The 20262-nt window shown below is 42.8% G+C and overlaps 1 protein-coding gene across 1 annotated transcript in view; it reads left to right on the top strand.

Annotated features, from left to right (window-relative positions):
- PIAS4 (protein inhibitor of activated STAT 4) overlaps positions 1-20262 on the top strand; it is a 258144-nt gene that overhangs the window by 206409 nt on the left and 31473 nt on the right. Inside the window, exons 4-9 of the mRNA XM_077254729.1 lie at positions 4369-4410; positions 4492-4582; positions 4680-4808; positions 13073-13178; positions 14461-14534; positions 16144-16304. Coding sequence (XP_077110844.1) covers positions 4369-4410; positions 4492-4582; positions 4680-4808; positions 13073-13178; positions 14461-14534; positions 16144-16304 — 603 coding nt within the window. The remainder of the gene's footprint in view (positions 1-4368; positions 4411-4491; positions 4583-4679; positions 4809-13072; positions 13179-14460; positions 14535-16143; positions 16305-20262) is intronic.

The following is a 20262-nucleotide window of genomic DNA, read 5'->3' as shown; positions in this document are numbered from 1 at the left end:
CCTGGGGGCACTGCTGGCAGAGTCTGCTCTCTCGGGGCTTGTAGTTCTGTCGGTGCTGTCTAGTTTATGGATAGATCTGGGGCTAGTTTGTACTCCCTCTGTAGATTCTGGTATATTGTCAGTTTCTTGGATTTGTTTATGTCGTTCCTCCAGATGCTGAGATATTCCTCTTTGACTTTGTGTACCATCTTCTGGATTTCACCTTTTGTCAGGCCATGTAGGTTGATGGCTTGGTCAGACTGGCTTTGGGTACTTTTTCTTGGGAGGCTTCCTGGGGCTTCCTGGTGTAGGAAGGCTTTGTGATGGTAGGAGCTGGGACTGCTACTTTGTAGATGAGCCTTGTCTATCTGTCCCGTATCTATCTATCTATCTATCTATCTATCCCATATCTATCTGTCTATCCCATATCTGTCTATCCCATTTCTATCTATCTATCCCATATCCATCCCATATCTATCTATCCATCCCATATCTATCTATCCCATATCTATCCCATATCACTGTTAAATATACTGCAGGCAGAGGAGACCGGCGTTGAGGAACAGTGGACGATTCTGAGAGATGCTGAGAGATCGATCTGTCTGTCCCATATCTGTCTGTCCCATATCTGTCTGTCCCATATCTGTCTGTCCCATATCTGTCTGTCCCATATCTGTCTGTCCCATATCTGTCTGTCCCATATCTGTCTGTCCCATATCTGTCTGTCCCATATCTGTCTGTCCCATATCTGTCTGTCCCATATCTGTCTGTCCCATATCTGTCTGTCCCATATCTGTCTGTCCCATATCTGTCTGTCCCATATCTGTCTGTCCCATATCTGTCTGTCCCATATCTGTCTGTCCCATATCTGTCTGTCCCATATCTGTCTGTCCCATATCTGTCTGTCCCATATCTGTCTGTCCCATATCTGTCTGTCCCATATCTCTGTTAAATATACTGCAGGCAGAGGAGACCGGCGTTGAGGAACAGTGGACGATTCTGAGAGATGCTGTTTATAATACTTCTCTGGAGCATCTCGGATCAGCAGCCAGAAATAATCAAGACTGGTTCGATGAAAACGACGAGGAAATAAAGACACTCCTAGAAGAGAAACATCAGCGGTACAAGGTGTATCAAAATGACCCCACTTCGTTAGCTAAGAAAGGTGCCTTTACCAAAATAAAAAGAAAGGTACAAATCAAGCTACGTGAGAAGCAGGATATCTGGTTTAGCAAGAAGGCCGACGAAATTCAGGGCTATGCAGATACCCATGACCAGAAACGCTTCTACGATGCGCTCAAAGCTGTATATGGACCCCAGTCATCAAGCTCAGCTGGGCAGCATGGTGGTGCAGTGGCTAGCACAGCAGCCTTGCAGCGCTGGAGTCCTGGATTCAAGCCCCACTAAGGTCAACATCCGCAAAGAGTTTGTATGTTCTCTCCGTGTTTGCCTGGGTTTCCTCCGGGTACTCCGGTTTCCTCCCACATTTCAAAGACATACTGATAGGGAATTTAGATTGTGAGCCCCAACGGGGACAGCGACGATAATGTGTGCAACCTGTAAAGCGCTGCGGAATATGTTAGCGCTATATATAAAAAAATAAATAAAAGCTCTTCATCTCTGCTTAACGCAGATAAAACTAAGCTGCTGACAGAAAAGAAACAAATTCTGGAACGGTACGCTGAGCACTTTCATAATATTCTTAATCGCCCTGCCAATATCAATTGCTCGCCTGCCCCAGGTAGAAATCAACAAGGAGCTTGATGTTCTTCCAAGTGGAGATGACATCAGGATAGCAGTAAAACATCTTTCTTGTGGAAAAGCACCCGGAAATGATGCTATACAAGCTGGCGGCCCTGTTCTGATGCAAACGGTGACCAAACTATTCCAATATATGTGGAAAAAGGAACAGGTTCCGCAACAGATGAAAGATGCCAGCATATTTCACATATACAAGAGGAAAGGTAATCTTGTGACAACCATCGAGGCATCTCTTTTCTGTCCACTGCAGGCAAGATATTGGCTCGTCTCTTGCTCAACCGCCTATTACATCACCTTGAGCAAGACCTATTACGTGAAAGCCAGTGTGGTTTCCGTGCTAAACGTGGAACAGTAGATTTGCTCTTTTCAGCACGCCAACTTCAGGAAAAGTGCCAGGAGCAACACCGTGACCTTTATGTAACTTTTGTTGATTTGACCAAGGCTTTCAACACGGTCAGTAGAGACGGCCTGTGGAAGATCATGGCAAAATTCGGCTGCCCGAGCAAGTTCATCTCAGTCGTCCGGCAGTTCCATGATGGCATGATGGTGAAGGTTCTGAACGATAGAGACGAATCTGAGGCTTTCCCAGTAACAAACGGCGGAAAACAAGGCTGTGTGCTTGCTCCAACCCTGTTCAGTATGCTGTTCTCTGCAATGTTAAGTGATGCCTTTAACAACTATGAAGATGGAATCCAGGTTAGTTACAGGACTGATGGCAAACTATTCAACCCAAAACGCCTGAAGGCAGTTACGAAAGTGCATGAGATTGTTATCCGTGAATTATTATTTGCTGATGACACTGCACTTAACGTTAGCACGGAACAGCAGATGCAGCATGAAATGGACTGCTTTTCGCAAGCTTGCAACAGTTTTGTTCTCGAGATCAACATTAGAAAAACCGAAGTAATGTATCATCCGGTTCCAGGAAAACTATACAAGGAGCCACGTATCGCGGTGAAGGAGCAAAATCTCAAAGCAGTCGATAAGTTAACCTGCTTAGGCAGCACACTTTCCCATGAAGTAACCATAGACACGGAGTTTAATAACAGAATCGCCAAAGCCAGTGCCGCCTTCGTGAGACTGCGTGGGAAGGAAGGGGACTCAGCCTTACCATCAAGCTGAAGGTCTATTGCACGGTGGTCCTCACCACACTTCTCTATGCTAGCGAGACCTGGACAGTTTACAGCCGGCATGCTAAACAGCTTAATCATTTCTACATGAGTTGCCTCCGCAGACTCCTCCACATCAGGTAGCAAGACAATGTCACGGACACGGCAATTCTGGAGCAAACTGGGCTCTGCAGCGTTTACACTCTCCTGCTGAAAGTCCAAGCCAGGTGGGCTGGACACGTGGTTAGAATGCCTGACAGTCGACTACCGAAACAACTGCTGTACGGAGAACTGTGCCAAGGAAAGCGAGCAGTTGGGGGGCAGAAGAAGCGCTATAAAGACAGCCTTAAGGTGTCTCTCAAAACCTGGAAGTCAACACCAATGAATGGGAAGAGCTTGCCCTGGATCGTCCAGGTTGGCGGGGTAGGATCACCTCAGGAGCACGTGCAGCTGAAGATAGGAAAATCTTTGACGCAAAAAGAAAGCGCGCTGTACGCAAGGCATAAGTAGAATCTGGTGTACTGACCACATCTGCTTTCTTATGTCAAGTATGTTGGGCGATCCTTCAGGATTGGACTCATCAGCCACCTCCAGACCCATAACTACTAACTAATTCTCTTCTAACCCTTAAGTCATAGTCATCTTCGATTACGAAGGACCAACATCACATCTATCGATCTATCTATCTATCTATCTATCTATCTATCTATCTATCTATCTATCTATCTATCTATCTATTTCATTTCTTTTTATCTCTTATCTTTCTATCCCATATCTATCTATTTCATATCTTTCCATCTATCTCATATCTTTCTATCCCATATCTATCTATTTCATATCTTTCTATCTATCTCATATCTTTCTATCTGTGTGTAATGGAGTGTGTGTTGGACAAATGTAAAAGAGGTTGGACCGAAATGACATCACAATTTATTTTTTTTTGTGATGCTTCAGATTGAAGATAGAGGAGGGAGGTGTTTGGGTGTGTTTTGGAGTGGGTGTGGTAGAGATGCTGGCTTACAGGCCAGTGCAATGCATCATGGAACTTGTAGTATTAGAGTACAATAAATCAGGAGAAAGGAAGATGTCGATTAACCCCATGAGAGCTGGAGCCAGCACTGAGGATGTCCTGCTACTGCATGATAAAAGGTAATATTGCTAAAATAAACACAGTGGATGTTTTGAGTGGCACATAATAGCAAGATTTATGAAAATAAAGTTATAGTACTGGACAACTTCTTTTAATACATGTTCAGCTCTGTTTCATGTGTTTTTTTTTACTCCTTATTTCCATATGTGTGCCACCTAGGTTTTGCTGTCTTCATTCTGAATCTACAATGTGCACATTTTGATAACAAAGAAAACCATTGTGTTAACAAGTGTCCAAACTTGTGAACAGTACTGTATTGTCCAGGATAATATTTTGAAAAGATGTTAGAAAATTTGACCTAATATCTTCCTATCTACTTAAGTATATAAAGTAGTTAACAGGCCTTAATATGCATTTTTTTTCCCTTAGAGATCTGCATCCGGGCACCAAATCTGTTCAAGTAGTGTTGAGGTAAGTAACTTCTGATACCTAGGCCTTTTTTTCATTATGTAGTTCAAAGTGTGTGTTACATCTGTTTTTGTTTTCTCTCAGGATTTGTTACACTGACACTAGCTGTCCACAAGAAGATCAGTACCCTCCCAACATTGCTGTTAAGGTCAATCACAACTATTGTTCAGTGCCAGTAAGTAAATGCTGCCTTGCATAATCCCATAGTAATTCTTTGTTCTCCCTGTTGCTTTGCATTGAGCTTCATTAAATTTGTATTTTTATTCCTTTAGGGCTATTACCCCTCCAATAAACCTGGTGTTGAACCCAAGAGGCCGTGCCGCCCAATTAATCTTACAAATCTTATGTATTTGTCTTCAGCCAGCAACAAAGTTACGGTCACATGGGGAAACTATGGCAAGGTATAAATGTATTTTCATTTTCTGAGCAGTGTAATGTCTCTGGTAGAGAAATTCCTGTATTTAGAAATCAGCAGTTTGTCATTTACTTTAAATGGATTATCTGCATAAAGTCCTATGGATTGGATAGATTGAAGGGGATTTTTAATGGACACCTCCCTCACCGCTGTCAGCCAATTACAAGCTGAAAAGAACGTCTCTCGGGAGGGCTCTCATCAGTTCATACATTACAATTAAACTGTGTAATGAACAACAAAAGAAAATGATGTAGCTCACAAGTACAATTCCTTAGGCATCCCACTCATGTGGGAGGAACTGGCCGTCCCGCAGGTGAAATTGGAAAGGTTGAAGAAGTTTTCAGGATCCTTGGAGACTCAAACACAATCCAACGCATGAGTAAAAATTCCTTATTTATTGGTGAAAATGGGACAAATCAAATCAGATTGTGACTGTAGTCCTTGATTTGTTTTGTCCTACTTTCCCCAATAAATAAGGAATTTTTACTCGCATGCTAGGTTGCGTTTTGGAGTCTCCCAGGATCCTGGATGCTTTCTCACTCCTTCTAAGCTGTTTAATGCTTTATAAACCCCTACTATATTCTAACAGAATCTGGTTGGTTCCAGCAGGAATAAATTGAGCTTTCTAAAATCCTTTCAAGTAAGTAAACCATCCATCACAACCTTCTGTGGCAGACTTAAGTCATTTCATTGCATTTACAGTAAAGCTAGATAACAAGATCGTTAGACATTTCTCTGTGCTGACCATTGTTAAATTTATACCTTATGGATTGGTCAACCCTTAATTTGTATATTTTCTCTACTAATTTATTGCTCTAGACAAATTGTCTCTTCAGAGAGGAAGAGGACTAGAACTCTAGTGCCACCTATTGGAAGTAGCAATCCTAACAGTCAATGTTGACCCTTTAACGAGCCTTGTCACATGACTTAGGATAATAGCCAAACCAGAAACTCAATTTGCAGACACTGTGTTTCGGGGTACTGCCCCTCGTCAGTGCAGTGTGGAGATCTGGTTTGGCTGATTGAGAGGCGTCTGACCGGGATCCAAGAAGTATCGTTTCTCCTTGCGGAGAGTGACACGATAAGCATGTCGAGGTGAGGAGACTTACAGGGGTTGTCCACTACTTTCAGTTAACCCCCCAATGTATCCCCCCGGGGCCCCTAATGAATTTTATAAATACGTTCTGTTGCCGTTTTCGCCTGTGAGCGGCGCTATAGCGGCGGCTGAGTCCGGGTCACGTGACGCCCAGGCTGCAGCCACCGATAATTTCCGCCGACGTCACATAAATTTCCAGACTCTGGAAATTGACGTGACGTCAGCAACAGGCGTGTCCCAGCCGCACAGTTTGCAGTCACTCAAGAGTGACTGGGCTGTGGGGTGCCTGCGGGGCTGTGCTGGGGGCGGGCGGGGCTGTGCTGGGATCTGCTGGCCGGCCGAGCTCATGTGCAGCGGCCGGTGCCGTTGCGGCGGCTGGTGCGTCCGCGGCGGCCGTTGTGTCCGCGGTGGCCGGTGCGTCGGCGGTGTTCGTTGCGGCGGCCCGTGCGGCTGCCGGTGCCGTGGCGGCGGCCGGTGCCGTGGTAGTGGCCTGTGCGACGGGGGTCTGCGCGGTGAAACCGACGGTGCTGGAGTGTGGCTGTGCGGTGGTGGTGGCGTCGTCATCTCTGTGTGCAGGTGTCGTCCGATGGGACTACAAGTCCCATCGGGCTCTGCCTCCTACATTGACACATTAGCCAATGATGGGACAGTAGTAGTCCCATCATCCGGCTAATGTGTTGAATGTAAAAAAAAAAAAAACACACACACATATATACAGTACATACATACATAGAACACACATACAGGACATGCGATGACATGCACCATGCGGCGCCATGCGACATGTGACGACATGCACCATGCGACAACATGCAGCATGCGAAATGTGACATGCACCATGCGGCATGAGACAACATGCGACGAAATGCGCCATGTGACATCATGCAACATGCAGCATGTGACATGCTACATGTGACGACAAGCGACATGAGACAACATGCAACGACATGCGCCATGCAGCATGCGACTAAATGTGCCATGCGACATGTGACATCATGCAGCATGCGACGACATGCACCATGCGACATGAAACGACATGCGCCATGCGACGAAATGCGACATGCGACATGTGACATCATGCAGCATGCGACATGTGACATGCACCATGCGACATGCTACATGTGACAACATGCGACGACATGCAGCATGCGACGACATGCAGCATGCGACGACATGCAGCATGCGACGACATGCCACATAGAGTACATAATCACCATCACTTGTCACTTTGTTCCCCGAAGCCAGTGTCATCTGTAAAAAATATTAAAATAATAAACAAACAATATACTCCCTGGTCCGCAGAAATCCAATTAAAACGAGTGTCCCTCGACGATCTCCCGTGGAGAGCAGGAGCATCAGCTGATGCGACTGCTCTCCAGGGGCTCCAGGAACACAATGAGGGGAGGAAGGTATCCTTCCACAATATATTCCCCACAATGTATTCCTACGCCCCTGTGAAAAAATAGTCCCTAGTCTCACTTTGTCATTGCTGTATGAGAAAGTTCCCACACAACTTTTTGCCATAAAGTGAGACCAGTGAACTATAGTAACCACAGTGATGCACTGCAGGAGTCATTGTCTCCTGTCAGTGTGTCACTGAAGGTCCTACAGAGCAGTGACATCACCCAATGTCACTGTTCTATAGGGGAGATCGTCGTGGGACACTCGTTATTAATTGGACTACGGCGGACAGGTAGTCTACGGTTTATTATTTTACGTTTTTTGCAGGCGCTGAAGTATGGTAAGTATGGTTAAATGAAGAATAATAAAATACTTTTTCCTAATGTGTGTTTTATTAACCCTTTATTAGTATTGGATTAATAACGGATAGGCGTCTTATTGACGCCACTCCGTTATTAACCCGGCTTAATGTCACCTTACAATAGCAAGGTGACATTAACCCCTTATTACCCCATAACCCACCGCTACACGGGAGTGGGAAGAGAGGGGCTAAGTGCCGGAATTGGCGCATCTTACAGATGCACCATTTCTGTGGCGGCTGTGGACTGGTATTTGTAGCCGAGGGGGGGAATATCCATGGCCCCTCTCTAAGCTATGAATATCAGCCCGCAGCTGTCTGCGTAGCCTTTCTGGCTATAAAATATAGGGGGACCCCACGTCATTTTTTTTTGGGATCCCCCTATTTTAATAGCCAGTAAAGGCTACGCAGACAGCTGCGGGCTGATATTCATAGCAGGCTACAAATATTGGCCGTCGGCTTTCCCCCTCTGGTGCAGAAAATTTTGCGGGAGCCCACGCCATTTTTTTTTTTTTTTAACTGAAACATATTGTTCATTAACCCCTTTCTGCCAGCTGACGGAATAGTACGTCAGCTAACAGTATCCCCCGCTTTGAGGTGGGCTTCGCGGTGAGCCCACTTCAAAGCCGCAACATGTCAACTGTTTTCAATACAAAAAAAAATGTACATGATCGCTAAACGGCATAGCGAGATAAAAAAAATCAAAAGACAAAATTATGTTTTTTTGGTCGCCGCGACATTGCATTAAAATGCAATAATGGGCGATCAAAAGAACGTATCTGCACAAAAGTGGTATCATTAAAAACGTCAGCTTGGCACGCAAAAAATTAGCCCTCACCCGACCCGATATCTCAGAACATATAGACGCTACGGGTATCGGAAAATGGCGCAATTATTTTTTTTCTTTTTAGTAAACTTTGGAATTTTTTTTCACCACTTAGATAAAAAATAACCTAGACATGTTTGGTGTCTATGAACTCGTAATGACCTGCAGAATCATAATGGCAGGTCAGTTTTAGGCTGTGTGCACACGTTGCAGATTTGGGTGCAGAATTTTCTGCACAAAATCTGCATCTCCTTGCAGAAAACGCCGCTGCGTTTTGGATGCATTTTTTTCACGTTTTTTGCACGGTTTTGATGCGGGTTTTTTGTGTGGTTTGGATGCAATTCTTGTTGCGGTTTTTGTTGCGGTTTTTGTTGCGGTTTTTGCGTGTCTTGTGCGTTTTTGTATGCGTTTTTGAAAGCTAAATAAAGATGTGTTATTGAACAAAAAAAAAGATTTGTGATGTCATTATTGTCCAACCCACACTCAATTACACACAGATAGACATATAGCTGATAGATGAAATGGATAGACAGATCTACATATAGATCTATAGATGCATACATCTACCTATTCCTATATCTATCTATAGATATATCTGGATAGATATATCTATTGATTGATGTCTGGATAGTGTAGGGTGCATGTCCACTGTCCGGATTACATCCGAATTAGGGTACTTTCACACTAGCGCTTTTTGCAATACGTCGCAATGCGTCGTTTTGGCGAAAAAACGCATTCTGCAAAAGTGCTTGCAGGATGCTTTTTTTCCCCCATTGACTAACATTAGCGACGCATTTGTGACGCGCGTCGTGTTGTGGAGAACGTCTTTTCCGACCGCACATGCGCGGCGGGAACTCCGCCCCCTCCTCCCCGCACCTCACAATGGGGCAGCAGATGCGCTGAAAATCAGCATCCGCTGCACCCGTTGTCCAGCGCTAACAACGCTAGCGTCGGTACGTCGGCCCGACGCACTGCGACGGGCCGAGTACGACGCTAGTGTGAAAATAGCCTTAGCTGCAGATTGGATGCTGCTTACTTGTAGTCCCATCGAATGATGCCTGCACACACACCCCAAAAGACCCCCCGCACAGCCCCGCACACATCCGAACAGCCCGCAGACCCCGCACACACCTGAACAGTCCCGCACAGCGCCGCACACATCCTAATAGCCCGCAGACCCCTTCCGCACACACATACATGCACACCGTCACCGCCCACACACTTCCCTCCTCCCGAACTGCAGCGTTTCCCGGACCCACATCCGCATCTAAACTGCACATCTTTTTTACATCTGCGGTTTTGCTGCGGATGTGCCCGACTCAATGAAAGTCTAAGGGTGCATAAACGCTGCAGTTTGGCACAAAAGAAGTGACATGCTGCGAGAAAAAAAACTGTGCTTCGGTGCGGCTTTTTCCGCAGCATGTGCACAACAAGTCTGCGGCTCCCATAGGCTTACAATGGTTGTGCACTACACTGCGGATTTGATGTCATTGTGTGCGGCAAAAAATGCTGCGGATCTGCAATCAAATCCGCAATGTGTGCACACAGCCTTAGCATTTAGTGAACCGAGCAAAAAACAAGTGTGGGATTGCACTTTTTTTGCAATTTCATTGCACTTTGACTTTTTTTTACATTTTCTGTTACACGACATGGTAAAACCAATGGTGTCGTTCAAAAGTAGAACTTGTCCCGCAAAAGATAAGCTCTTACATGGCCATATTGATGGAAATATTATGGCTCTGGATAGAAGGGGAGCGATAAACGAAAAAAGCTCCAGGGGTGAAGGGGTTTAGAAACATGGATATGGACATATCTATGGGAATAGACATAGATATATCTGTATGTATCTATCTATCCATCCCATATCTATCTATCTGTATGTCTATCTATCTATCCCATATCTATCTATCATCTATCTATCTATTTGTTATCTATCTATCTATCCGTGTGTAATGGAGTGTGGGTTGGACAGAAATGACATCACAAATCTTTTTTAAGATAGAGGAGGGAGGGGTTGGGTGTGTGTTGGAGTGGGTGTGCCAGGTGCAGAGTTACAGGCGAGTGCAATGCATCATGGAACTTGTAGTATTAGAGCACAGTAAGTCAGGAGAAAGGAAGTTGTCGATTAACCCCATGAGAGCTGGATCCAGCACTAAAGATGTGCTGCTACAGCATGATAAAAGGTAATATTGCTAAAATAGACAGTGGATGTTTTCAGTGGCACATAATAGCAAGATTTATGAAAAAAAAAAATGTTTATTGTAGTGGACAACTTCTTTAAAGCTTCAATGCTCCTCTGGAAAATATATGAAAATTGTCTCTTCAGAGAGGAAGAGGACTAGAACTCTAGTGCCACCTATTGGAATTAGCAGTGTCTGCAAATTGAGTTTCTAGTTTGGCTATTATCCTAAGTCATGTGACGAGGCTCGTTAAAGGCTCGACATTGACTGTAAGATTGCTACTTCCAATAGGTGGCACTAGAGTTCTAGTCCTCTTCCTCTCTGAAGAGACAATTTGCATATTTCCCAGAGAAGCATTGCGGCTTTAAGTCTCCTCACCTTGACATGCTTATCATGTCACTCCGCAAGGAGAAACGATACTTCTTGGATCTTGCTCTAGACGAGAAACATTACTCAACCCCTTTTCACCTGATAAATCTATGCTGCTTAAATGTTGCCAGATTTTTTGCAGCACTTGTAATTGCACAAAAAAATGACTTTTGTTGTCAGCCAACTTCAATGTAGATAAGGACAGAGCAGGATACAGACTTAACTGTTCAGACACCTACCCATGAGCTCAAAGAAGGCGAACCACACCCCTATGTGTACAGAATACAAGAAATTAAAGCAAGACCACAGAAATGAGCCGGAGCACAAGCTGGTATATGTGCAACATGTAGACGCACGTTTACACTGGCCATTTCGCAGATAAAACCTAAGAATAAGAAACAAAATGAGCATATACCCTGTAATAAGCAAATTGTACCAGTATATTTACCACTGTAATGCTGTGCTGACATGGCCTACTGTATTGAAGATGAAAAAAATGCTGTGCTGAACAATAGCTTTTGTGATCTATAACTATTTTTACTACAACTTAATATTCTTGATGGTCAGAATAGAGTAGCATGCTGCAATTTTTAACCCCTTCCGACCTCCATCATACTAGTACTCCGGAGGTCGCATCTCTTCCTTTGATGTGGGCATCGGCGCTGAGCCCACATCAAAGCCAGGACATGTCAGCTGTTTTGTACAGCTGACATGTGCCCGCAATAGAGGCTGGTGGAATTGCGATTCACCCGCCGCTATTAACTAGTTAAATGCCGCTGTCAAACTCTGACAGCAGCATTTAACAAGTGCTTCCGGTCATCGGGCCGGAAATGAGCGCATCGCTGATCTCCGTCACATGATGTCTCCTGAAGACCTCTATAGTTGTTGATGCCAGATTGCTATGAGCGCCACCCTGTGGTCGGCGCTCATAGCAGTGCAGCAATTCTACTACATAGGAGCGATCTGAGCATCGCTCCTATGTAGCAGAGCCGATCAAGTTGTGGCAGCTTCTAGCCTCCCATGGAGGCTATTGAAGCATGGTAAAAGTAAAAAAAAAATGTTTTATAAAAATTTAAAAGTTCAAATCACCCTCCTTTAGCCCCATTCAAAATAAAACCATAAAAAAAATCAAACCTACACATATTTGTTATCGCTACTTTCAGAATTGCCCGATCAATAAAAAAATTAACATGATCGCTAAACAGCGTGAGAAAAAAAAATTCAAAACGCCAGAATTACGTTTTTTTTGTCGCCGCAACATTGCATTAAGATTGTATCTGCATCAAAATGGTATCATTAAAAACGTCTGCTTGGCATGCAAAAAATATGCCCCTCACCCAACCCGAGATCACGAGAAAGGCAAACGCTACGGGTCTCGTAAAATGGCGCAGTTTTTTAACAAAGTTTGGAATTTTTTTTAAACACTTAAATAAAAAATAACCAAGACATGTTTGGTGTCTATGAACTCGTAATGACCTGGAGAATCTTAATGGCAGGTTAGTTTTAGAATTTAATGAACATAGCAAAAAAGCCAAACAAAGAGCAGTTTTGGGATTGCACTTTTTTTGCAATTTGACCGCACTTGGAATTTTTTTCCCATTTTCTAGTACACGACATGGTAAAACCAATGGTGTCGTTCAAAAGTATAACTCATCCCGCAAAAAACAAGCCCTCACACATCCATATTGACATAAAAGTAAAAGTTATGGCTCTGGGAAGAAGGGGAACGAAAACGCAAAAAAGAAAAAGGGTCTCTATGGGACCTGATCTCTTTTATTAGGAAATAAAGGATAAAAAGGATCCAACAAATGGCTCATAACTGGTCGCATCAGATAAAAGATCCATCACGGTTCCTATAAATACAGTAATCATCATGCCAGTGTATATAACATAGACTCTAGTTTCTGGAACTGTCATATTAGCATCAGTTTTTATTTACTTTCAGTAAGAAGCAACAAATGCCTCTTGTCATGTTGATACTTTACAACAATCACCTACTTATTTTTGCTTTCTTTAACAGAGTTATTCTGTGGGCTTGTATTTGGTAAGACAGAGAACCTCTTCAGAACTTTTGCAACGTTTAAAAACCATTGGAGTGAAGCATCCAGAATTGTGCAAGACCCTTGGTAAGATTTAGTCTGAAGACAAATAGTCCAAATCAGAAGTTCAGCTGCTTTTTTCTGAAATGAACCAAAACAACCGAAAACATGAATTGTCAAGGAATGCCAAGCAGGAAATGGATAATGAAGTGCCTTTATTAGGTAAAAGTGGCAAAAGTATTAAATAAAAAACAGTGTGCACATTTCAGGACAAAAATTGTATCATTAAAATTACATACAAATAAAAACCAGATAAAAAGCGGCAGACCCAATTGCCCAATATTAAGATTTTATAAATATAATATTCCTTAAGTGTGCAATATAAAACAAAGAAACCAATTAATTAGAAAAAAATTGAAAAATGTGTCACAATTAAGTCACTAAAAGTGCTTGTGCTGTAATAAATCCAACCAATGTGATTAATGTTACTTCTTCAGACAAAGGAAGTTTTTCTGAAACGCGCGTTGGGCTGCGCAGTAACGGGACGTAGCGACCCTTAAAGGTATATTACATTATATTGTATTCCTCGTGCCCTCCCTTTTGCACTTTGATTGTGGCTCTCTATTTCAATTGTTATTTGATCAACTTACATATTAATCACATTGGTTGGTTTTATTGCAGCACAAGCACTTTTAGCGCTTATTAATTGTGACACATTTTTTTTTTCTAATTAATCGGTTTCTTTGTTTTATAATTGCAAACTTGAGGAATATTTTATTTATAAAATCTTAATATTGAGCAATTGGGTCTGCCGCTTTCTATCTGTTTTTTTATATGTATGTAATTTTAATTATACAATTTTTGTCCTGATATGCGTACATTGTCTTTTATTTAATACTTTTGCCACTTTTACCTAATAAAGGCACTTGATTATCTCTTTCCTGCTTGGTATTCCTTGACATTTCATGTTTTCGGTTGTTGTGGTTGGTTTCCTACCTTAGTGTTTTTTCACTTTCTCTTTCAGAACACCGTGGCTAGGCACAAAGAAAGAGTCCGGTGTGCTGCCTCCAATTTTTCTGGATATATATAATATATATACACACACACACACACACACACACACACACACACACACACACACACACACACACACACACACACACACACACATGCACACATAGCTTTTATCATGCTTATCTGCTATATATAGAATATTGTCTCCGGTGTGGGGTGTCTGTTGTTTTAATTCATTTTTTCCTGAAATGTCAGTATGCCCACCTATGTTTTGCTCATGATACTAAGTGAAAGGACTATTTGATATAATAAGATTTTAAATCCGTTTTTTTTTTCTTTTCCTCAATAAATGTAGTAAGGGAAAAACTGCGTCTAGACCCAGACAGTGAGATTGCTACCACTGGCGTCAGAGTATCACTTATTTGTCCGGTAAGACAATAAAAGCTGTCACAGTCATGGATTATTTTTATGCATCACTGTAGTTTTCATCGGGAGCAGAAGCTGTAATTGTTAGATTTTTAGATTGGGGTTGAGCTGCAATAACCGCAATGGCTTTTTACATAGGTGGGTGTGTGACAAATAGTGACACCAAAACCCACTTTTTTCTGAAATACCTTTTGTTTTTTTTATTTAACAAATAAGGGCCTGGCCATGTAATACACTATAGATCATGTTTGGCTTCTCAAACACAGTAAAGTTGTGTAGAAGTGTAACACTTTTCATAAAGTATCTTTGCTCCACGCTGTAGATCAGGCCTGGGCAAACTGCGGCCCGCTGGCCACATCCGGCCCCCTGAGTGTTTCCGTGCGGCCCGCTGACACAGCCAGCGGGCCGGAGAGGAACTGATCTAGGAGTCTAATCTTTCTCAGAAGCGATTGTTGCCCCGCCCCCGTCTTCTCATTGGTGGATGCGGGGCTGCTCAGTTCCTGGCTTGCAGAGCTGCTGAAACCTGTGCAGAAGGAGGGAAGCATGGACAGGACAGAGCGGTCAGGAGCGGAGGAGGGAAGCATGGACTAGAACACCCATCTGCTGCAGATAATGGGCAGGTAGCTTCCTGTGTCTGCTGTGCTGAGGAGGTCATAGCACCTGCCTTGCCTCCTTTCACACTGTGGAATGGAAGTTGTGGGGCTGTAGTTTAGGTTCAGGGAGAGCAGCTTATTAGTAGCCACTGCATCTCCCTGGATCTTCCTGGCAGCTGAAGGGGGATAAAACACTTGGGCTGAGTATTCCCACTGAATATGGGGTCCAGCAGGGAAGTGCCCCCTCACCTCCACTACATACATATTCTATGTGCTCCCCAAACTGCTCTTCTGCCCCCACCATGTATGCCTCCTCGCATCTGTATGTGAGGGTTAACCCTTACCTCCCTCTTTGCTCCCAGCTTGTACTGTTGTATGTCCTGTGCAGGAGAGGTAAGGGTTAAGTCCCCCATAGTGCTCCCCCCTGTGATTTGTGGCTTATCACATCCACTCCATACTGTTCCGCCTGTTGAAGTCTATGGGTGTACAAAAATAAAAAAATTGGATCCCATATGAATCATCCATATAGCATCCGATTTTTACGAATATGTTTCCATTACTAACACAGGACACTGTATTCTTTTAAATTTTATTCACTTCTGCTCTATAAAAATGGATGCCACACAGATGACAATACAGATGGAAAATCATCTTTCTGGATGAAAATCATGATTTTTTTTTTTATATGCTCATGTAAACTTCATCACATCATTACACTGAATAGATATACATTTAATATGAAATTCACCTTTGGTTTCCGACCGCCCCTTTAAGTTCAGCCGATTGGTTCGGCCCTCCACAGCAGTGCCAGTTTCTGATGTGGCCCCTTGGGAAAATTAATTGCCCACCCCTGGAATAGATATACATTTAATATGAAATTCACCTTTGGTTTCCGACCGCCCCTTTAAGTTCAGCCGATTAGTTCGGCCCTCCACAGCAGTGCCAGTTTCTGATGTGGCCCCTTGAAAAAATTAATTGCCCACCCCTGCTGTAGATACTAATGAATTTCTGTTTTGCAGCTTGTAAAAATGCGCCTAACAGTACCATGTCGAGCGGAGACCTGTGCCCACCTCCAGTGCTTTGATGCGGTCTTTTACTTACAAATGAATGAAAAGAAACCGACGTGGACATGCCCTGTATGCGACAAACCAGCTCAATATGATCAGCTTATAATTGATGGGTGAGATGTCCCTTTTTCTTCTGCCACTAAATATTATTGTTATTTCAGTTGGGTTTGTAAACTATTTCAACATTTAACAGTTTTGCAGCCAATGAAAAATCAAAGATATTGCATGAATTCAGTTGACATGTGCCAGAAAGGTTATGGGCTCAGTGCTGGAGCCCGCAGCAAACAGGGAGAGCAAACCTTAGATGTACCTATACGTCGAAGGTGGTAAAGGGGTTAACAACTTCACGCCAGGGCCATTTTCCATTTTTGCGTTTGTTTTTTGCTCACAATCTTTCCAGACCCATAACTTTTTTTTATTTTTCATCAATATGGCCATGTGAGGGCTTGTTTTTTGCAGCACGAGTTGTACTTTTGAACAACACCATTGGTTTTACTATACAATGTACTAGAAAATGAAAAACAAATTCCAAGTGCTGTGAAATTGGAAAATAAAGTGCAATTCCACTTTTTTTTTAACCCCTTTACCCCCAAGGGTGGTTTGCAAGTTAATGACCAGGCCAATTTTTACAATTCTGACCACTGTCCCTCTATGAATTTATAATTCTGGAACGCTTCAACAGATCCCGGTGATTCTGACATTGTTTTCTCGTGACATATTGTACTTCATGATGGTGTGAAAATTTCTTTGATATTACCTGCGTTTATTAGTGGAAAAAATGGAAATTTGGTGAAAATTTTGAAAATTTCGCAATTTTCCAACTTTGAATTTTTATGCAATTAAATCACAGAGATATGTCACACAAAATACTTAATAAGTAACATTTCCCACATGTCTACTTAACATCAGCACAATTTTGGAACCAAATTTTTTTTTTGTTAGGGAGTTATAAGGGTTAAAAGTTGACCAGCAATTTCTCATTTTTACAACACCATTTTTTTTTAGGGACCATATCTCATTTGAAGTCATTTTGAGGGGTCTATATGATAGAAAATAACCAAGTGTGACACCATTCTAAAAACTGCACCCCTCAAGGTGCTCAAAACCACATTCAAGAAGTTTATTAACGCTTCAGGTGTTTGGAATGTTTAAAAATGAACATTTAACTTTTTTTCACAAAACATTTATTTCAGCTCCAGTTTGTTTTGTTTTACCAAGGGTAACAGGAGAACATGGACCCAAAAGTTGTTGAACAATTTGTCCTGAGTACGCTGATACCCCATATGTGGGGGTAAACCACTGTTTGTGCGCATGGCAGAGCTCGGAAGCGAAGGAGCGCCATTTGACATTTCAATGCAAAATTGACTGGAATTGAGATGGCACGCCATGTTCCGTTTGGAGAGCCACTGATGTGCCTAAACATTGAAACCCCCCACAAGTGACACCATTTTGTAAAGTACACCCCCTAAGGAACTTATCTAGATGTGTGGTGAGCACTTTGACCCATTACGTGATTCACAGAAGTTTATAATGCAGAGCCGTAAAAATTAAAAAATCATATTTTTTCACAAAAATGATCTTTTCGCCCCCAATTTTTTATTTTCCCAAGGGTAAGAGAAGAAATTGGACCCCAAAAGTTGTTGTACAATTTGTGCTGAGTACGCTGATACCCTATATGGTGGGGGTAAACCACTGTTTGGGCGCATGGGAGAGCTCGGAAGGGAAGGAGCGCCGTTTGACTTTTCAATGCAAAATTGACAGGAATTGAGATGGGATGCCATGTTGCGTTTGGAGAGCCCCTGATGTGCCTAAACATTGAAACCCCCCACAAGTGACACCATTTTGGAAAGTAGACCCCCTAAGGAACTCATCTAGATGTGTTGTGAGAGCTTTGAACCCCCAAGTGTTTCACTACAGTTTATAACGCACAGCCGTGAAAGTAAAAATTATTTTTTTCACAAAAATTATTTTTTTGCCCCCAGTTTTGTATTTTTCCAAGGGTAACAGTTGAAATTGGACCCCAAAAGTTGTCCAATTTGTCCTGAGTACGCTGATACCCCATATGTGGGGGGAACCACCATTTGAGTGCATGGCAGAGCTCGGAAGGGAAGGAGCGTCATTTGGAATGGATGGATTGGTCTGCAGGTGTCACATTGCGTTTGCAGAGCCCCTAATGTACCTAAACAGTTGAACCCCCCCACAATGACCCCATATTGGAAACTAGACCCCCCCAAGGAACTTATCTAGATGTGTTGAGAATGTTGAACCCCCAAGTGTTTCACAACAGTTTATAACGCAGAGCCGTGAAAATAAAAAATCTTTTTTTTTTTCCACAAAAATTATTTTTTAGCCCCCAGTTTTGTATTTTCCCAAGGGTAACAGGAGAAATTGGACCCCAAAAGTTGTTGTCCAATGTGTCCTGAGTACGCTGATACCCCATATGTTGGGGTAAACCCCTGTTTGGGCGCACGGGAGAGCTCGGAAGGGAAGGAGCACTGTTTTACTTTTTCAACTCAGAATTGGCTGGAATTAAGATCGGACGCCATGTCGCGTTTGGAGAGCCCCTGATGTGCCTAAACAGTGGAAACCCCCAATTATAACTGAAACCCTAATCCAAACACATCCCTAACCCTAAGCCCAACGGTAACCCTAACCACACCCCTAACCCTGACACACCCCTAACCGTAAATGTAATCCAAACCCTAACTTTAGCCCCAATCCTAACTGTAGCCTTAACCTTAGCCCCAACCCTAGCCCTTGCCATAACCCTAGCCCTAACCCTAATGGGAAAATGGAAATAAATACATTTTTTTTATTTTTTTTATTTTTCGCTAACCTAAGGGGGTGATGAAGGGGGTTTGATTTACTTTTATAGCGGGTTTTTTAGCGGATTTTTATGATTGGCAGCCGTCACACACTGAAAGACGCTTTTTATTGCAAAACATTTTTTTTGCGTTACCACATTTTGAGAGCTATAATTTATCCATATTTTGGTTTTTGCGGGACGAGTTGACGTTTTTATTGGTGACATTTTCAGGCACGTGACATGTTATATAATCGCTTTTTATTCTGATTTTTGTGAGGCAGAATGACCAAAAACCAGCTGTTCATGAATTTCTTTTGGGGGAGGCGTTTATAATGTTCCGCCTTTGGTAAAATGGATAAAGCAGTTTTATTCTTCGGGTCAGTACGATTACAGTGATACCTCATTTATATCATTTTTTTTATGTTTTGCCGCTTTTATACGATAAAAACTATTTTATAGAAAAAATAATTATTTTTGCATCGCTTTATTCTGAGGACTGTAACTTTTTTATTTTTTCTTTGATGACACTGTATGGCGGCTCGTTTTTTGCAGGACAAGATGACGTTTTCAGCGGTACCATGTTTATTTATATCCGTCTTTTTGATCGCGTGTTATTCCACTTTTTGTTTGGCGGTATGATGATAATGGGGTTGTTTTTTGCCTCTGTTTTTTTTTTTTTTTGTTTTTTTTTTACGGTGTTCAATGAAGGGGGTAACTAGTGGGACAGTTTTATAGGTCGGGTCGTTAAGGACGCTGCGATACTAAATATGTGTACTTTCATTTTTTTTTTATTTAGATAAAGAAATGTATTTATAGGAACAAAATTTTTATTTTATTTTTGGATTTTTTTAAATTTTTTTTTACACGTGTGTATATATATTTTTTTACACACTAACATTGCCCCGGGGGGGGCATCATGTTATAGTGTAAGATCGCCAATCTGACACTTTGCTGTGCACTGTCAGATCGGCGATCTGACGTGCACAGCTCCTGCAGGCTTCCCGGCGCCTGCTCTGAGCAGGCGCTGTGAAGCCACCTCCCTGCAGGACCTGGATGCCGCGGCCATCTTGGATCCGGGCCTGCTGCAGCGAGGAGGAGGTAAGAGACCCTCGGAGCAACGCGATCACAACGCTTCCCGAGGGTCTCAGGGAAGCACGCAGGGAGCCCCCTCCCTGTGCGATGCTTTCACATACCGCCGGAACACTGCGATAATGTTTGATCGCAGTGTGCTGGGGGTTAATGTGCCGGGGGCGGTCCGTGACCGC

This window comes from Ranitomeya variabilis, chromosome 1, assembly GCF_051348905.1.
Source record: "Ranitomeya variabilis isolate aRanVar5 chromosome 1, aRanVar5.hap1, whole genome shotgun sequence".
Classification (NCBI taxonomy): Eukaryota; Metazoa; Chordata; class Amphibia; order Anura; family Dendrobatidae; genus Ranitomeya; species Ranitomeya variabilis.
Note: the sequence above shows the minus strand (reverse complement) of the source record. Positions and strands in the feature narration are given on the sequence as shown.